Consider the following 16,294-nt stretch of genomic DNA (forward strand, 5'->3'; position numbering starts at 1 on the left):
TAAATGCAAAAAGTGCCAAATTTTGCCTACACAGCAAGAAATTGGGAGGTCATGTCTTGAGCTTTATTTTATTTATTATTTGATTTATATCCCACCCTTCCTCCCAGCAGGAGCCCAGGGTGGCAAGCTCTCCCATGCTCAATGTCAGGTAGGATGAGAAGCAAGGTAAAATTGGATATTACTTGCCAAAAATGGCATGGCAGGCCAACTTCCGAGGTCTGCTAGGCCTAATTAGTCCCCGTGGGCTAGAGGTTCTAAACTCTCACTTCAGATCCCACTGATCTAAACTCTCAGCCATACTGCTACCACCACCAGCAACACCTGAGGGAAGTGGTCAGTTTCCATTATTATCCTCTCCAGAGCTTTTGCTTCCCCTCCCCCACAGTCACTGGGAAGGGCCAGGAGCTGCAAACTGTCCTGTCCTCCCACTGATCAAAACATCTGGTAATACCTGGCCCTGCCTGCTAGGAAGGGGGGGACTATTCTCCTCTATGGTCTCCATGGAACCTTTGAAGAGTAGCAGTTGAAACAGCCGCATTACCAGCAGCGGTAGCAGCACCTAAAGCAGGGGGAGGGGAAGAGACATTTGCCAGTATTCTCTCCCTCACACCCCACCCTGCGGCTTCACCACAGCCTTGTAAAAGAATCTTGGTCATTGTATTATGATGGATTGTCACCTTTCACTTAAATGTCAGACAGAACCCCATCATTTTTGAGTTATTGTCAGCCAGCTTAGAGGCCTGTTATATAAATATATAACAATATATAAATATATTGTGATTACTGAAAGACATGATTCTTTCATTGTTGTCAAACTGGCTGAAGACTGCAGCTCCTTCTCTGCCTCTCCTCTTAGTTGAAAAGGGTCACCTCCTGAAGGCTGGATTTGAGGCTATCAAGATAAACACCTGTCAGTCTTAAGAAGAGCCATATCAAAGTGCTGTTAGAATGATGGACCATTCTTTATTAAGGTGATCATATGCTTATGGTGAGTAACAATCAATATCAGTTGATATTTCCTCAATAAATATTGTAGAATTATTATTATTATTATTATTATTATTATTATTATTATTATTATTATTATTATTATTATTATTATTATTATTAGAGTTATATCCCACCCTTCCTCCCAGTAGGCCCAAATAACAGCTGATCCTTTCTGACCATTAGCATGATCAGTTCAACAAAGAATGACTGACCAGCATCTAAGCCAGTGTGGTCTCGTGGTCAGAAAGTTGGACTAGGATCTGGGAGACCAGGGTTCAAATCCCCACTCAGCCATGAAGCTTACTGGGTGACCATGGGCCAATCACAGTTTCTCAGCCTGACCTACCTCACAGGGTTGTTGTGAGGATAAAGTGGAGAGAGGGAAGGACCACTTATGGCACCTTCAGCTCCATGGGGAAAAGGTGGGATATAAAAGTAATAATAAATAAATAAATATGAATGGATCAGCTTGTTTCTGGCCCATATCACTTTTCCATGTGTTCATTGAGTTAATTCCATCCCATTTCCACATGAATCTACATTTGTAAAAATCCACACAAAAATTGTATTTAAACATATATTTTTAGGTGTTTTCTCAAAACAAATATGCATTTCTGAGCATATTTTCTCTCAAAATAAACCCTTCTGAATGCATTTTATCCTAAATTTATTTTCCTGAGTTAAGAAGATAGTTAAGCAGACAGGCTGGAGTTGTGAGTTAGTGCTAAAGCGCATGCCTGCAATCTACCCGAGGTGAAACTCTGTACACAGTCAAATCATACAGTACAGATAATTTTACTATATAAAGTCCAGCTGCAATGTCTGAGTCATGGAGTGATGTGAACATGTAGGTGCCTTCCACAATGAACTCGAGGCGTATGTATTTCATTCTAGGGTAAACTGCCCAGAGAGCTTCGGCTATGGGGCGGTGTATAAATGCAATAAATATTATTGTTGTTGTTCTGCCCAGAGAGCTTCGGCTATGGGGCGGTGTATAAATGCAATAAATATTATTGTTGTTGTTGTTGTTGTTGTTGTTGTTGTTGTTGTTGTTAATAATAATAATAATAATAATAATAATAATAATAATAATAATAGGGTATGATATGCAACTATAACAATAAGTAAAAAGCAGGCCCAATTAAGTTGCTTCCAAATGAAAACTTTTTTGAGTGTCAGTGCATCTCTCACCTGTCCATCCTTCAGGGGCTGCAAAGGTCTCAGTGTTCATGATCCCTGGGGATAGATTACATGTCAGGATCAATACAAGTGGTACAGTCCAAAAAGAGTTGTGCACCCCCTCTCCCACTCCTTTTCCACACTTTTCCAGTAGCGTACAGGGCAAGATCAGTTGTGGAAGAATCTATCAACTGGACAAGCCCTAAATCACAACAACAGTGCCATTGTATACTACATAGGACCTCTGACACTGAACCACAACAGGTGCCTGCAGCACTAACAAATCTGTGTGACTGTATCAGGCTGCCTGAAGATCTGCTCCTCCCAGACACATGGAAACAGAAGCTCAAGCGTCTGGTGTTGCCATGGCAGTGAAGTTCCAGAGCGATTCTCTTCTTCAGTCTCCAATCAGAAAGGTGGCTCTCCTTCTTCTACTCCAGGCACCAGAGGATGGAAGATGGAACCAAAGGGATTCACAGGAGCCCCTTTTGGGATTCAAACGGCTAGGTAAGGGGAACTTCTGCAGAATTTCTTTCTTTCTTTCTTTCTAAATTACTCATTCTTAAAGACAGGACATAATTTGTACCGGGGTAGTCAAATAAATATGCAAAATTAAATATTGTCCTGAAATATGCAAAATTAAAGTCTCTGAGAATGTGAAGAGCGGCTTTCCCACGTGAGAAACCACAGCCATCCTAGATGTCTGGGATCTCGTCAGTGGAGCCTGGTCCAGTAGGGCAAATGGGGCATTGCCCCACGAACTTCAGTCTGCTGTCAACCAGTTCCCACTTGCTTGCCTTCTTCCTAACAACCAATCAAGAAATGGCTGTATTTGTCAGTGGCTCTGGCTCCACCTGCTGCTGGTTTCCCTGCCTTCTGCCCTACCAGTCCCCATGCGTGTGGTTCATGTACAGGCCACTGTCAGGATGTATGGTTGGGATTCTGATGTTTCTGAGAATGAGCTAGGAGAGGGGGGCAGTTGGGCTGAGCCATCTGGAGGGGAGGAGGAGGCTTCCCAGATAGAGGGTGAAAACCTTGAACAGGCAACAGACTCGTTTCCCACGCACTCCCCCCCTAGGAATGTGGAGCAGTTACAGACAGAGGGGGAGGAGGAGGGAGTCCAAGTCCCTTCGGCTGCAGAGAAGGGTAGAGAGAAATCGCCCGAAGTGTTGGGCCAACCCCCCCCTACCATCCTCTCCGAATCAGAAGGGGAGGAGGTAGCCGCCCCCCCTTTGCCCCGCACCCAAAGACAGTTAAAAAGGCGCCAAAGAAAAGAGGAGGGAAGGGGTGTAGAGGTGGGCAATTTGAGGCGGAGCGAGAGAATTCACGCCCGAAAGCCCCCTTGATAAGGGACAGGGAATGTTTGATACTCTGTTCTATCAACTCTTTTCCATGTCGTGGGTTTTGGTTCATGTTAAGAGTTCATGAGGCGGAGGAGCCTATGTCTGGAAATTACTCTAATAAAAACTGATTTGCTTTCATCAAGTGATTCTGTTCTTGAGTCCCAACCCGGGCACGACATTGGGCAGCCTGGAGCAATGCAGACACTTTGTATTTTAGAAAATGCAGGTAAATATTCATGATTTTAAAAAAAATGCAAACTGATGTGGAGAACTGAATTTAAGACTGGAAAATGAGAGAAACCAAAATTGGCCCATCCCTAGTGAAAAGAATTATCCGCTTTGTATCTTCTATGGTAGGGGTGGGCAGACTTCCATCTTGGGGAAATCTACTTTGTTGTTGTTGTTGTTGTTTCACTAGAACCCTTAAATCTACCAGCTGAAGCCTGGTGCACAAAAAGTCATGCCCTTAAATGATTCCGAGCCCAGGAATTTTGAGTACAGAACTAAGTGGAGCACAAAGTCCCCTTTCACAAAAGTCCACTCCTGATTTCTCAAGCTTCCTTCATTTCAGAAGTATATGGGGGAGTTATTTTGTTATTAAGCCATTAGGCGTCAGAAACCACCCATAGATCAACCAGTAGATCTACCTTCTCCCCATCCCTTTGCTATAGCAAACTCCCAAACACATGGATTTTAAAGTACATTAACCCGTGTCAGAATGCTGAGAGTCAGATCGAGCTCTGACACAACCACATACAGGGCTTGCCCTATCATTAGGCAGAGTAAAGTGGCCACCTTAGGCAACAGATACTGGTGATGGGCAATAAGTGGCACTAAGGTGTTGGACGGCAGAATTCTTTGTGCCATGCAGCCTGCTTTGCAACCTCAGAGCTGCCCTCAGGCATGATGGAGGATGCTGCCCATAATCAGTGCAGGTGGCTTTTGCATATGGAATGCTGGGAGGCGCCACTGTGTCCTTTAGCTCAAGAAGCAAAACTTCTTAGGCCAAGCCTAACCTCATAGAGAGCCAGTGTGGTGTACTGGTCAGAGTTTTGGATTATGACCTGGGAGACCAGAGTTCAAATCCCCACTCAGCCATGATGACCTTGGGCTAGTCACTGCTTCTCAGCCTAACCTATCTCACAGGGTTGTTGTGAGGATAAAATGGAGCGGGGAAGAAATATGTAGGACACCTTGAGTTCTTTGGGGGAAAGGTGGGATATAAATTCAATAATAAACAAATAAATAAATAGGAGATAGCCAATATGGCACAGAATCTGGATTTGAAGCAGTACTCTGTATCATTCCAACTAGAATACTGTTCTTCAACCTTGGGTTCCCAGATGCTATTGGATTACAACTCCCATCATCCTTGGCCATTGGCTAAGCTGGCTGGAGTTGATGGGAGTTGTAGTCCAACAACATCTGTGGGCTCAAGGTTGAAGAACAATGAATTAGAAGTTGGCTGTATCTTTCTTCCCCAGGTTATTGCAGCTACTACTGTGGAATGGATAAAGTGTCAATAATTGTTTTGAAAGCAACTGTATTACATGGCTTTGATTCAAATGGCCACAGAAGGATCCTTCATCTCTTTGTATTCCTCTGGCTAGATTTGATGTGTCAGCAATTTATCCAAATGTCAAGAGACCAAGTACCTTCCTGCAGGCTCCATACTCCAGGATTGTCTGCTCAGACTTGGTGAGTCTATATGTCAGGATGCCTTATATGCACAAAAAAACCCCAGTCTTTAGATTTACTGTTTACATAGTTGAACAAAAGAAAAGTCACTGTATACATGATTGAACAAAACATGTAACTTGTACAGTATTTTTTTTCTGAGTCTGGAACCTCAGAACCTCTTCTCCCACAGTACCTACACTTTACGGTTCACAGAAAGGCAGTATCTTGTGAGTTTGCTATAGAGATGTCACATTGTTCTTTTGAGTAGACTGCTCATGTAAGCAGCTACTTGTATGTCAGCCATCTAATGGAGAATCATATCCACTAATGCACAGGTGCGTTGCCTAGAGTGATTTCGCTATCCCTTGGCCATGTTACAGCATGATCAAGACGACATACTTTCATAAAACAAGACATGCTTTTATAGAACAAAATGTTGCATTGCATTCTCACCTCCTAATAGGAGTGCTCTTGTTCAGGGTTCCATCCATCCATGCCTTCCTCCAAGATACTCCATTCCACCCCCACTCCCCTGTTTTCATTTTCTTTCTGTGGGCCTCTCCTTTTTATAGCACATTCATGATGTTTTGTGCTCATAATGCCATCGGCGCAATCATAAACAATCCCGCTTCCAGTACTGTTTATGGCTGCAAATATTTTTGGAGAGATCACATGGCTTCATTTCCAATCAGTGCATCCTGTAGCTTCCTGCTGAAATCCCGTAACTTTTCATACCACAAATGTTCTAGTTTACTTTTGTCCCACTTTTATTCTGCTATAGCCCCTCCACTCCAGACAGCAATAATATGGTAGCATTGGGGAACCATCGCAGAATAACTAATAAAGCAGGATAAATCCACCACTGATGCACTATTATTGCATCAGAAGAGCATGTTGCAGAATACACCTGCAATAAAATACGAGTCTGGAGGGGCGCCTGACACTCAACATGCTGTGGCTACTGAACATGCTTGATCCTCATTGGCTTTGCTTGGGGGTATTTTGCCCTCTTATGGTTTTCTTTTTCTGCAAACATTGGGGTTGCCCAGTTCATGCTGATGCCTCCCTCTTGTTTTTCTTTGGCTATGTTTTAGCTCCATTTCTGTCAGCATTCACAGTCTGAGTTGGCTATCAGAGAGCATAAAATCTTTCTTCTCTTTAGGCAAGAGAAACAAGACATCATATAAGAAAATGTACAGAATTTTTACATATATTTTTAAGTCTCAGCAATATGTGTGTGTGAAGGTGTCAAAAACTTTTGAGAAACACATAGCCTCACTAAAGGTGTTACAAAGTAGGGGAAGGATTAGCAAACAGTAGATGAAATTATGGTCAGAACCACACCATGCCTTTAAAGTGCATGGATTTTCCCCAAAGAATCCTGGGAAGTGTAGTTTGTTAAAAGGTCAAATTTGTAGCTCTGTGTGTGGTAAACTGCAGTTCCCAATATTCTGTGGAGGAAGCCAGGTTTTAAATGTGATTTAAGTTGATGTGATCATAACTGGCACAAATACATACTAAATGTCCAGTATTAAGTGTGATTTTTTCCCCTTGGCTGTCAACATTGGCCCCACTTATTATCTACATCCTTCTGACAGAATCAGTTTTGGGAGGTGAGTGATAGTGTGTGTGTGTGGGGCTGCAATGTTTCTTCAAGGAGAGTGATTCCATTTGTTTTTTCCTGATTAAATCCATCTGTTCAGCATTAGGAATCACTGCAGAACCCAATTGAAAAGCTTGGCATTATCGTAATCTGCCTTTTTCATTCTCCCCCACAAAAACACATTTTAGCCCTTTTAATTCTTTTAGTCATTCTCTCTTATTAACTTAAGACATCTTCCATTTCTTTCTTTTCTCACTTATTTTATTACTCACTTCTTCTCTTCAATAGATGTCCTTCCCACAGGCACAACTGGCCTCATGCTGTTATGTTCTAGGATATGTATTGTGGCATGCTAACATGAAATATAATCTTTTTCATTTGGGTGACACCAGAGATCTATTAACCATCATTGATTTAACCAGGGGTGGGGTGGAGTGGAGGAGATCTAAGGACAATATTTGTAGCTTCTGGTGGATCTGTCGTTAGAGGGTTTCATTAGCATATTAAAGTCTCCTGCTGAAAAAACTAATACCAAAGGGTACCAAATGGGGTGCTTTAGAGTCTATAGACTTTAAACCATAGCATGTTTTACCTAATAGTTAATCTAGCCCTGGTGATGCAATTTTTCAAAGGAACTGTAATGATGCAAACAAACAAACAAACAAATAACCATATATTCCTTTAGAACCGAAAATTAGGACCAGGCACCTACAGTATTGACTATGGAGGCTTCAGTTCTACTATCATGCAGCAGAAGAGAATGTCAAGCTCTAGTTGGGCGAAAGCCCAGGAGGCAGCAAGGCTCACTCAAATGCCACATTTTAATTTTAAGGAAATAGGCAGCAAAGGGAAAGCTCTGGTAAGTGTTTGGTGTAAAGCTCTTTGCTATGTGTTGGTTGAATTCAAGGGCTGAAAGTATTAACCAATTTAATCTCAGATTCATCTGAGAATACGAGCTACATGTCTCTCCTTATTCTGGAACTGTATTTTAGATTATTTTTCAGGCACTGTGTGATTTGTCTTCATCGCATAGTCAAGAGAGTTATAATTGCTAAATATAAAGGAAAGGCCCATCAAATGTAACAACGTGCATCAGGCAAGTGGAAAGGGAACCTTGTCACCCCCTTTCCATTTCACAGGCTTGCAGGTTAATCAGGGCCATGGAGGGGGGGGCAACAATTTCAGTAGATCATGGCTCTTCCAAGTATGTTTGCATAGACTTTCATTTTGACAATCAGACCCATTTAGGATTGCCAGATTGCCACCTAGTGACTATGCAGCTCTAGCACAGCCTTCACCAACCTGGTCCCCCCCCCCCGATGTTTTGAACTGCAGCACTGCTGGCTGGGGCTGATGGAAGCTGTAAGTCCAAGACATTTGGAGGGAACCAGGTTGGTGAAGGCAGCTTTAACAGCTCAGTGAAACATAACAAAGCCACAGCTGCTCCTCCTCTAGTCCTTTTGTTCACCCCTGCCCCACAGCAAGGCAAGAGGAAATGCTACGCAAAAGGCCCTCTGAAGGAATAGGGTGGGAGGAGCTCTGTCAAAGCCCTCTGAGAAATGTAGATGGTGGTCATATTGAAGCCTTTTTCTTAGCTTTGTTGGTCAGTGCTATCTATACGCATAACCCAAACAGCAGCAATATATAGCATCATGCTGATTGACACACATAGCACAGTGAGCTGGCAAAAGCTGGTGCAGAGGCTCCTGAGGAGACAGTTCACATCCCTGCTCAACCATGAAGTTCACTAGGTGACCTTGGGCCAGTCACTATCCGAGCCTAGCCTTCCTAACAAAGGGATTATGTGTCAGGCCAGACCTACCTTCCAACCAGTGCCACCCAGTCTTATACCACCAGCAGATATTGTTCCAGCAGATGAAATCATAGCTTCCGCTGTGAAAAAATACTGGAGCTATGGTTCCCTGCATTTTGGCTCCATAACACCACTCGCCCGAGGCCTGTTAAAAAGACGCATGTGCAATCTCATCACCCTAGTCACATATGTTCTCTGCCTCTTTTTCCAAGAAAGAAAAACTGGGCCCTGGAACATACAACTACACAGATTTTCTGCAACTCCAAGAGAAACGTCCACACAGTAATAGAGGGATATGTGACACTGGAGAAGTGAGATTTAAAGACCGTATCAGGGTATGTAGTAGAATCTATCCTTCTTGGAATGAATCATGTGAAAAGCATTCAAGAAGAACTAAAACTTAATTTAAACATTAACTTAATTTTTTAATTGTACATTAACAAAAAAAAATGTACATTCTTCTTGACCAACCCCCCCCCCACACACACATACAAAAGCCCACAGTTGAGTTGTACAACTTTGCTGGACATTCATAATGGACACCTAGCAGTCTGGGGTGAGATGATTGTACACAAGTGAAAATCATAGGGGATCTTAAGTGATGATGAGCAATGCTCTCTAATAAAGCTCCCATGTTAATAGACTACGTTATTTTGTTTAAAGTTGCCTTCGTCAACCCTTGCTACAGTTTGTGTCATTGTTCCTAAAATTGCCACCCTGGGCTCCTGCTGGGAGGAAGGGCAGGATATAAATCAAATAATAAATAAATAAATAAAATTGTCCCAACCAGGAGATACTGGGATAAACTCAATTAGAAAAAAAATTACATCATTTTAAGGGAACCTTAGGTCATTAAAAGCTGCATTATGGGGTAGAGACCTGGGGCTGAAAAGTAGGTCTAGAGAAACCCCACTGTCATGCCACTGTCTCCCTTTCCAGCAATGTGAGTCTATGACTCTCGAGTGCAGCAAAAGGGAGGGAAAAACTGCTGCATAATGATGTGGAAGTCAACCACACGGCCCTGGGTTTTGTCCCTGCAACAGGGGTTCAGTCTGGGTCATCATCTAGCAACCCCTAGTTCTAACCCGTCAGAGATTAGATTACAACCATTATTGATACTAATGTCATTGTGGAAGGGGTGGTGCCTCTGTTGCTATGGACACACATCTCTCTATGGTCACATTCACACCATACATTCATTCCACTATTATTCCACTTTAAACAGTCATGGCTTCCCTCAAAGAATCCTGGGAAGTGTCACTTGTGAAGGGTGCTGAGAGTTGTTAGGAGACTCCTATTCTCCTCAATGACCTACAATTGTCAGAGTGATTTAGCTGTCAATTCCTTTTCCTAGGAACTCTGGAGATTGTAGCTCTATGAGGGGAATAGGGGTCTTCTAAGATGCGAAAGGAGAGTCCAGAGTTGTACAACGCACACAATAGGACCATGGAATGTGAGAAACATGAACCAGGGAAAGTTAGAAATTGTCAAGAAAGAAATGGAACATAACATTACAATACTTGGCATAAGTGAATTAAAATTGACTGGAATGGGACATTTTCAGTCAGGCAACTACAAAATATTTTATGCAGGAGAAATTAAGAAGAAATGGGGTTGCTTTAATAGTGAGAAGTGTGTTGGTGTGTGCGGTGTTGCGTGACAGCGCACGTTACTTTCAGAAGTAAAATGGTCAAGAAACATCACAGAGGCAATAGATCTTGTTAAGAGTCTTTTACTTAGACATTAAGGCTTGTAATGTAAACATGAGTGAATCTGGAGAAATCATCGACCAATACCATAAAGTACCTCGCACCTCCTCGTGAACTGTTTATTGGCCCTGATAAATCAACATGAACTAGCTGGTAGGGAGCTGTTGTCGTGCTTTTAGCCTCCCGGTTTATTGGTGCAATTGTCATTTTCGCTTTATGGCAGGCATCACAATCAATCAACTGACCACAATCTTTCAACCGCATGTTTTCACTATGCATCGGGGTTTTCTTAATCGTGTCATAATTTGCATGCCCCAGCCTTCTGTGCCAATCATGCACACAGCCTTGATGTGTCTGCGCTACAGCATTTAACACAGCACACCCTGCTTGATTGCTCTTTATTACAAACTGATCATTTTTCAGGCTCCCTTGCATGTAAATATCACCCCCTTTTTTCACAAAACATTTGTCTCTGTCAAACTCCACAGAAAACCCAATATCAGTTTTCGAACAGACAAAATATTACATGACAAGTCAGGAACATACAATACATCAGAAATTATGCCAATCTTATCCAATCTCACCGTTCCTCGCGCCTTGACAGTTCGTCTCGATCCATCAGCCAAAAAAACAAAGTCATGCACCGCCTTTGAAGTGTGCAATAAATGTAAGTCTTTTACGAGGGTATGGGATGCTCCACTGTCCAAAGTCCAGTCCATCTCCATAAACTGAGGCTTTTCCTTGCTGACAAAGTTCACACTGCCCTGTTTCCAGCCTCCATCTCTGTTTCTTTGCTTGACTGCACAGTCTCTTTGAATGTGTCCACGTGCTCCGCAGAAATAACAAAGCCGTGGCTGCTCTTGCTTGCTATCCTACTTGCTTCTGACTGCCTCCTTCGGCTCGGCACTTTTCGCCTCTTGTCTCCGCTGCCACTCCTGGGTCAATTTTTCCTCAATATATGCCACATTGAGGCCCCCATCTGGCATAGCTTCCATGGCCATCACGAAATTATTCCAACTCCCATCGAGTGAAGCCAGGATCATATAGGTCTTCTGAAGGATGCTGTGGTTGACCCCTCGATCCTCTAACTCAGCAAACAAGCGCCTGAATTCAGTGAGATGCTCACTCATGGTGCACTCACCCGTGAAACGCATCTGGTACAGCTTCCGTGCCAAACACAGCTTAGACCCAGCTGTCTGTTGCACATGTAAAGCCTGCAACACATCCCACATACGTCTGGCTGTAGGTTCATCTCTTACGTGTAGCAGTTGAGAGTCTGATAGAGCCAAGGTAATAAAAGCCTGCGCCTTCTCATCTTTCCGCGTCCAGGCCACTGTTGGTGGAACGGGGGGGGGGTTCCTTCAATCACAGAAAATAACTCCTCTTTTATCAGGAAAGCCCGCATTCTCATCTTCCAGCTGGCGTAATTATTTTCCGTAAGTCTTTCCATTGGCATGCCTCCCGACATGTTTACAGCCATCTCTGCTCACCTCTGTCTGGCACAATCAATCACGCTGCCCTCTGGAACTCCGACTGCCGTTCAGTCCAGCCACTTACTCCTTTGTAACACGTGCTGGATCTGGGCCCATAACCCTGTTGGTGTGTGCGGTGTTGCGTGACAGCACATGTTACTTTCAGAAGTAAAATGGCCAAGAAACATCACAGAGGCAATAGATCTTGTTAAGAGTCTTTTACTTAGACATTAAGGCTTGTAATAGTGACAAGCAGTCCCCCCCCCCTTTCTAGACAGAACATCTCTCTTCAAAAGCAAAACTCAGACAGACACAAACAGCAGGCTGTTGGAACTTTTCCCAGCCGATATCTCCCTGGTTGCCATGACTACATTACTGGCCTTGGCTGTCCATTCCCAGGCTGGGCAAAGACTTAACTCCTGATAACGCTCCTGCTAGCTTCAAACTTTCAGCCTTTCAGACTTGATGGAAAACAACCAGTGGCAGTAATGCCTAATGGGTCAACAAAATGATGTAGCAAAAACAATTAAGAGCTATAAAGCAAGGTCTGAGCGAGTTATATGTAATTGATTTTTGATTGTTTTTATGTCCTGTGGTATTGTATTATGATTTTACTGTACTTTGTTCACCGCCCAGAGAGCTATTGCTAGTCGGGCGGTTTATAAGCTTAATTAATAAATAATAATAAATAAATAATTGAGATTTAACAGGAAACCTATTAACATAACCATCATCTAAGTCTATGCTCCAACGGCAAACGCAGAAGAAGAGGAATTGGAGAGATTTTACGTGTAAGTACAGGAAGAAATTGATCACACACCAAAACAAGATGTGCTGATAATCATGGGGGACTGGAATGCAAAAGTAGGGAACAGAGAAGAACTAGGAATTATGCAGAAATGAGGCTTAGGAGATAGAAATGAAGCAGGAGAAAGACTTATTGAATTCTGTGAAGCCAATGATTTGTTTCTTGCGAACACATTTTTTGAGCAACTGAAAAGACAGCTGTACACGTGGACATCACCAAATGGTCAATATAGGAATCAAATTGATTATATAATTGGTAGCAGAAGATGGAGAAGTTCCATACTTTCTGCAAAAACAAGACCAGGAGCAGACTGTGGTATAGATCATAAACTGGTCATATCGAAAATCAGAGTAAAGCTAAAGAAGAAGAACAAAGCAATCATAATGCCAAAATACAATTTAAATAACACCACAGAAGAATATAAAGACCAAATAAAGAACAGATTTGAGGCTTTATCCTTAGTTGACAGAGAACCAGAAGAACTATGGAATGAAGTCAGAGACATTATCAGGGAAGAAAGCAAAAAGACAATACCTCTAGTTAAAAAGAGAGAAAGACCTCAATGGATGACTGAAGAAACTCTTAAAATGGTTAAAGAGTGAAGGAAAGCAAAAGCAAAAGGAGATAGAAACACGGTCGGAACCCTAAATGCAACAATGCAGCTACTAGTACGTAGGGACAAAGAGAACTATTACAATGGTTATTGTATAGAAATAGAAGAGGACAACAAAAAGGGTAGCACAAGAGCCCTATTCCAAAAGATTAGAGAAATTAAAGCAAAATTTAAACCAAGGGTAGGGATGAATCTGTCCAAATTTGACAAACATTTGTGAAGAAATATGGAAAACTAAACAATGGCCCACAGATTGGAAGCATTAAATATATAGAAAGGGGATCCCAGGGAATGCAGTAATTATTGAACTATTGCCTTAATATCCCATGCAAGTAAAGTAATGCTTAAGATTCTACAACAAAGGTTCTTACCATATACGGAACAAGAAATGCCAGACATCCAAACTGGATTAAGAAAGGGAAGAGGCACCAGAGATCATATCGCAAACATACCTTGGATAATGGAACGGACCAAGGAATTTCAGAAGAAAATCACCCTGTGTTTTATAGATTAAAGCAAAACGTTTGACTGTGTAGATCATGAAAAATAATGGAATGCTTTAAAAGAAATGGGGGTACCACAGCATCTGATTGTCCTGATGTACAACCTATACTCTGGAAAAGAGGCTACTGTAAGGACAGAATATGGAAAAACCAATTGGTTTCCAATCGGAAAAGGTGTGAGAGGGGTGTATTTTATCACCCTATTTGTTTAATCTATACGCAGAACATATACGAAAAGCGGGACTGGACCGAGATGAAGGAGGTGTGAAAATTGGAGGGAGAAATATCAATAATTTAAGATATGCAGACAATACGATACTACTAGCAGCAGGGCTGATCCCAAAGGGCAGCCAGGTTGGGCCCTGGCTGAGGGCCCTTGGAGCCACAGAGGCCCCTGAGGAACCTCTCAATAGGATGGGGGAGGACTAACGCTCCTTTTCCGCGATCCGCAGCAGAGTAGCTGCCACGGATTGCAGAGAGGGAGCTTTTTCTGCCTGCCCGTCTCTCCTATCTTTTGAGGCTGCGTGGGCTGTGCGTGCAGGACTGCCATTAACCAAGATGGCAGCTGAGGTTTCCCTAAGGGACTGAAGCCTCTGGCACCATCTTGATTGATGACAGCAATGTGTGCATGTAGCAGCCCATGCAGCCGCAAAAGACAGGAGAGATGGAGCCAGTAAATGGGCAGGACACGGAATAATAGGCTTAAGTTGAAGGAAGCCAGATTTCGAATGGACATCAGGAAAAACTTCCTAACAGAGCCATACGACAATGGAACCAATTACCTAGAGAGGTAGTGGGCTCTCCAACACTGGAGGCATTCAAGAGGCAGCTGGACAGCCATCTGTTGGGAATGCTTTGATTTGGATTCCTGCATTGACCAGGGGGTTGGACTTGATGGCCTTATAGGCCCCTTCCAACTCTACTATGATTCTATGGTTCTAAGAAGCTGCCCCCTTCGAGAGACAGGTAGGCACATGCATGTGCACGTGTGTGTGTGTGCTTCTGTGTGCGTGTGGGGGGGCACTTGCACATGCCGGGGCCCGAGGCAAGCTGGTGCCCAACGGCCCTGACTAGCAGAAACCAGTAATAATTTGAAACGAATACTGATGAAAGTTAAAGAGGAAAGTGCAAAAGCAGGACTACAGCTGAATGTCAAAAAGACTAAAGTAATGACAACAGAAAATTTATATAACTTTAAAGTTGGCAATGAGGACATTGAACTTGTCAAGGATTATCAATAACTCGGCACAGTCATTAACCAAAATGGAGACAATGGTCAAGAAATCAGAAGGCTAGGACTGGGGAAGGCAGCTATGAGAGAACTAGAAAAGGTCCTCAAATGCAAAGATGTATCACTGAACACCAAAGTCAGGATCATTCAGACCATGGTAGTCCCGATCTCTATGTATGGATGTGAAAGTTGGACAGTGAAAAAAGTGGATAAGAGAAAAATCAACTCATTTGAAATATGGTGTTAGAGGAGAGCTTTGCGCATACCATTGACTGTGAAAAAGACAAATAATTGGGTGTTAGAACAAATTAAACCAGAACTGTCACTAGAAGCTAAAATGATGAAGCTGAGGTTATCATGATTTGGACACATAATGAGAAGACATGATTCGCTAGGAAATACAATAGTGCTTGGAAAAACAGAAGGGAGTAGAAAAAGAGGAAGGCCAAACAAGAGGTGGATTGATTCCATAAAGGAAGCCACAGACCTGAACAGGGTGGTTCACAACAGATGCTATTGGAGGTCGTTGATTCATAGGGTCGCCGTAAGTTGTAATCAACTTGAAGACACATAACAAGAATTCTCAGCACCCTTCACAAGCTATTCTTTCCAGGATTCTTTGGAGGAAGCCATGACTGTTTAAAGTTGAATATATGTATGGTATGAATGTGACCCCCTCTGTTCTCCCTTCCAGCCTATACATATCTCCTTCCTACCATCTGGAGAATCTACCACCCACTCACTACTTTACTAGCCCATAAAGTAGGAATGGGGGAACCTTTGGCCCTCTGGATGTTACTGGCCTCCCATATCCCATCAGCCCAAGCCAGCATGGTCAATGGTCAGAGATGATGGAAGCAGTAGTGCAACAATATCAGGAGAGCCACAAGTTCTCCACCCTTGCCATAAAAGCACCTGAAATCCGTATTCTTCATGTAGAACCTCTGCGGGGAAGATGTCATTAAATTTGTGTTGTAAAAAAGGGGAGGAAAAGTCTTGATGTGGAAGGAGTAGAGTTGGCATGGTGAAGGTCTTGAGATCCAGCTATCTACACATCCTTGTGAATTTGGGAGGTGGGAATGCAGAACAGATACACTAGCTGTCCTCAATGAGAGTGCCAGCAAAAAAGAAGAAAATTTTTGCCACTAGAACTAGATTGACACATTTATGAAGCAAGAGTGACTCACAGTGGATTAGTAAGTGAAAAACAAGGGGTTTTTTATCACTGCAACTATAACTGATTGAAAAACTATACCTACAAAATACCTATAGTTACAGTATTGTTCATTGCATTGTACTATTGCTTTCTTCATTCTGAACTCTCATACAGAATGCCAGGCAATTTTAAAA

At 42.7% G+C, this 16,294-nt stretch overlaps 1 protein-coding gene across 1 annotated transcript in view; it reads left to right on the top strand.

Annotated features, from left to right (window-relative positions):
* Positions 1 to 953: 953 nt before the first annotated feature.
* Positions 954 to 16,294, top strand: part of CIMAP2 (ciliary microtubule associated protein 2) — a 29,122-nt gene continuing 13,781 nt past the window's right edge. Inside the window, exons 1-5 of the mRNA XM_061633141.1 lie at positions 954 to 988; positions 2,472 to 2,676; positions 5,123 to 5,210; positions 7,481 to 7,654; positions 8,821 to 8,943. Coding sequence (XP_061489125.1) covers positions 2,627 to 2,676; positions 5,123 to 5,210; positions 7,481 to 7,654; positions 8,821 to 8,943 — 435 coding nt within the window. The 5' untranslated portion in view covers positions 954 to 988; positions 2,472 to 2,626. The remainder of the gene's footprint in view (positions 989 to 2,471; positions 2,677 to 5,122; positions 5,211 to 7,480; positions 7,655 to 8,820; positions 8,944 to 16,294) is intronic.

This window comes from Rhineura floridana, chromosome 6 (assembly GCF_030035675.1).
Source record: "Rhineura floridana isolate rRhiFlo1 chromosome 6, rRhiFlo1.hap2, whole genome shotgun sequence".
Taxonomy (NCBI): Eukaryota; Metazoa; Chordata; class Lepidosauria; order Squamata; family Rhineuridae; genus Rhineura; species Rhineura floridana.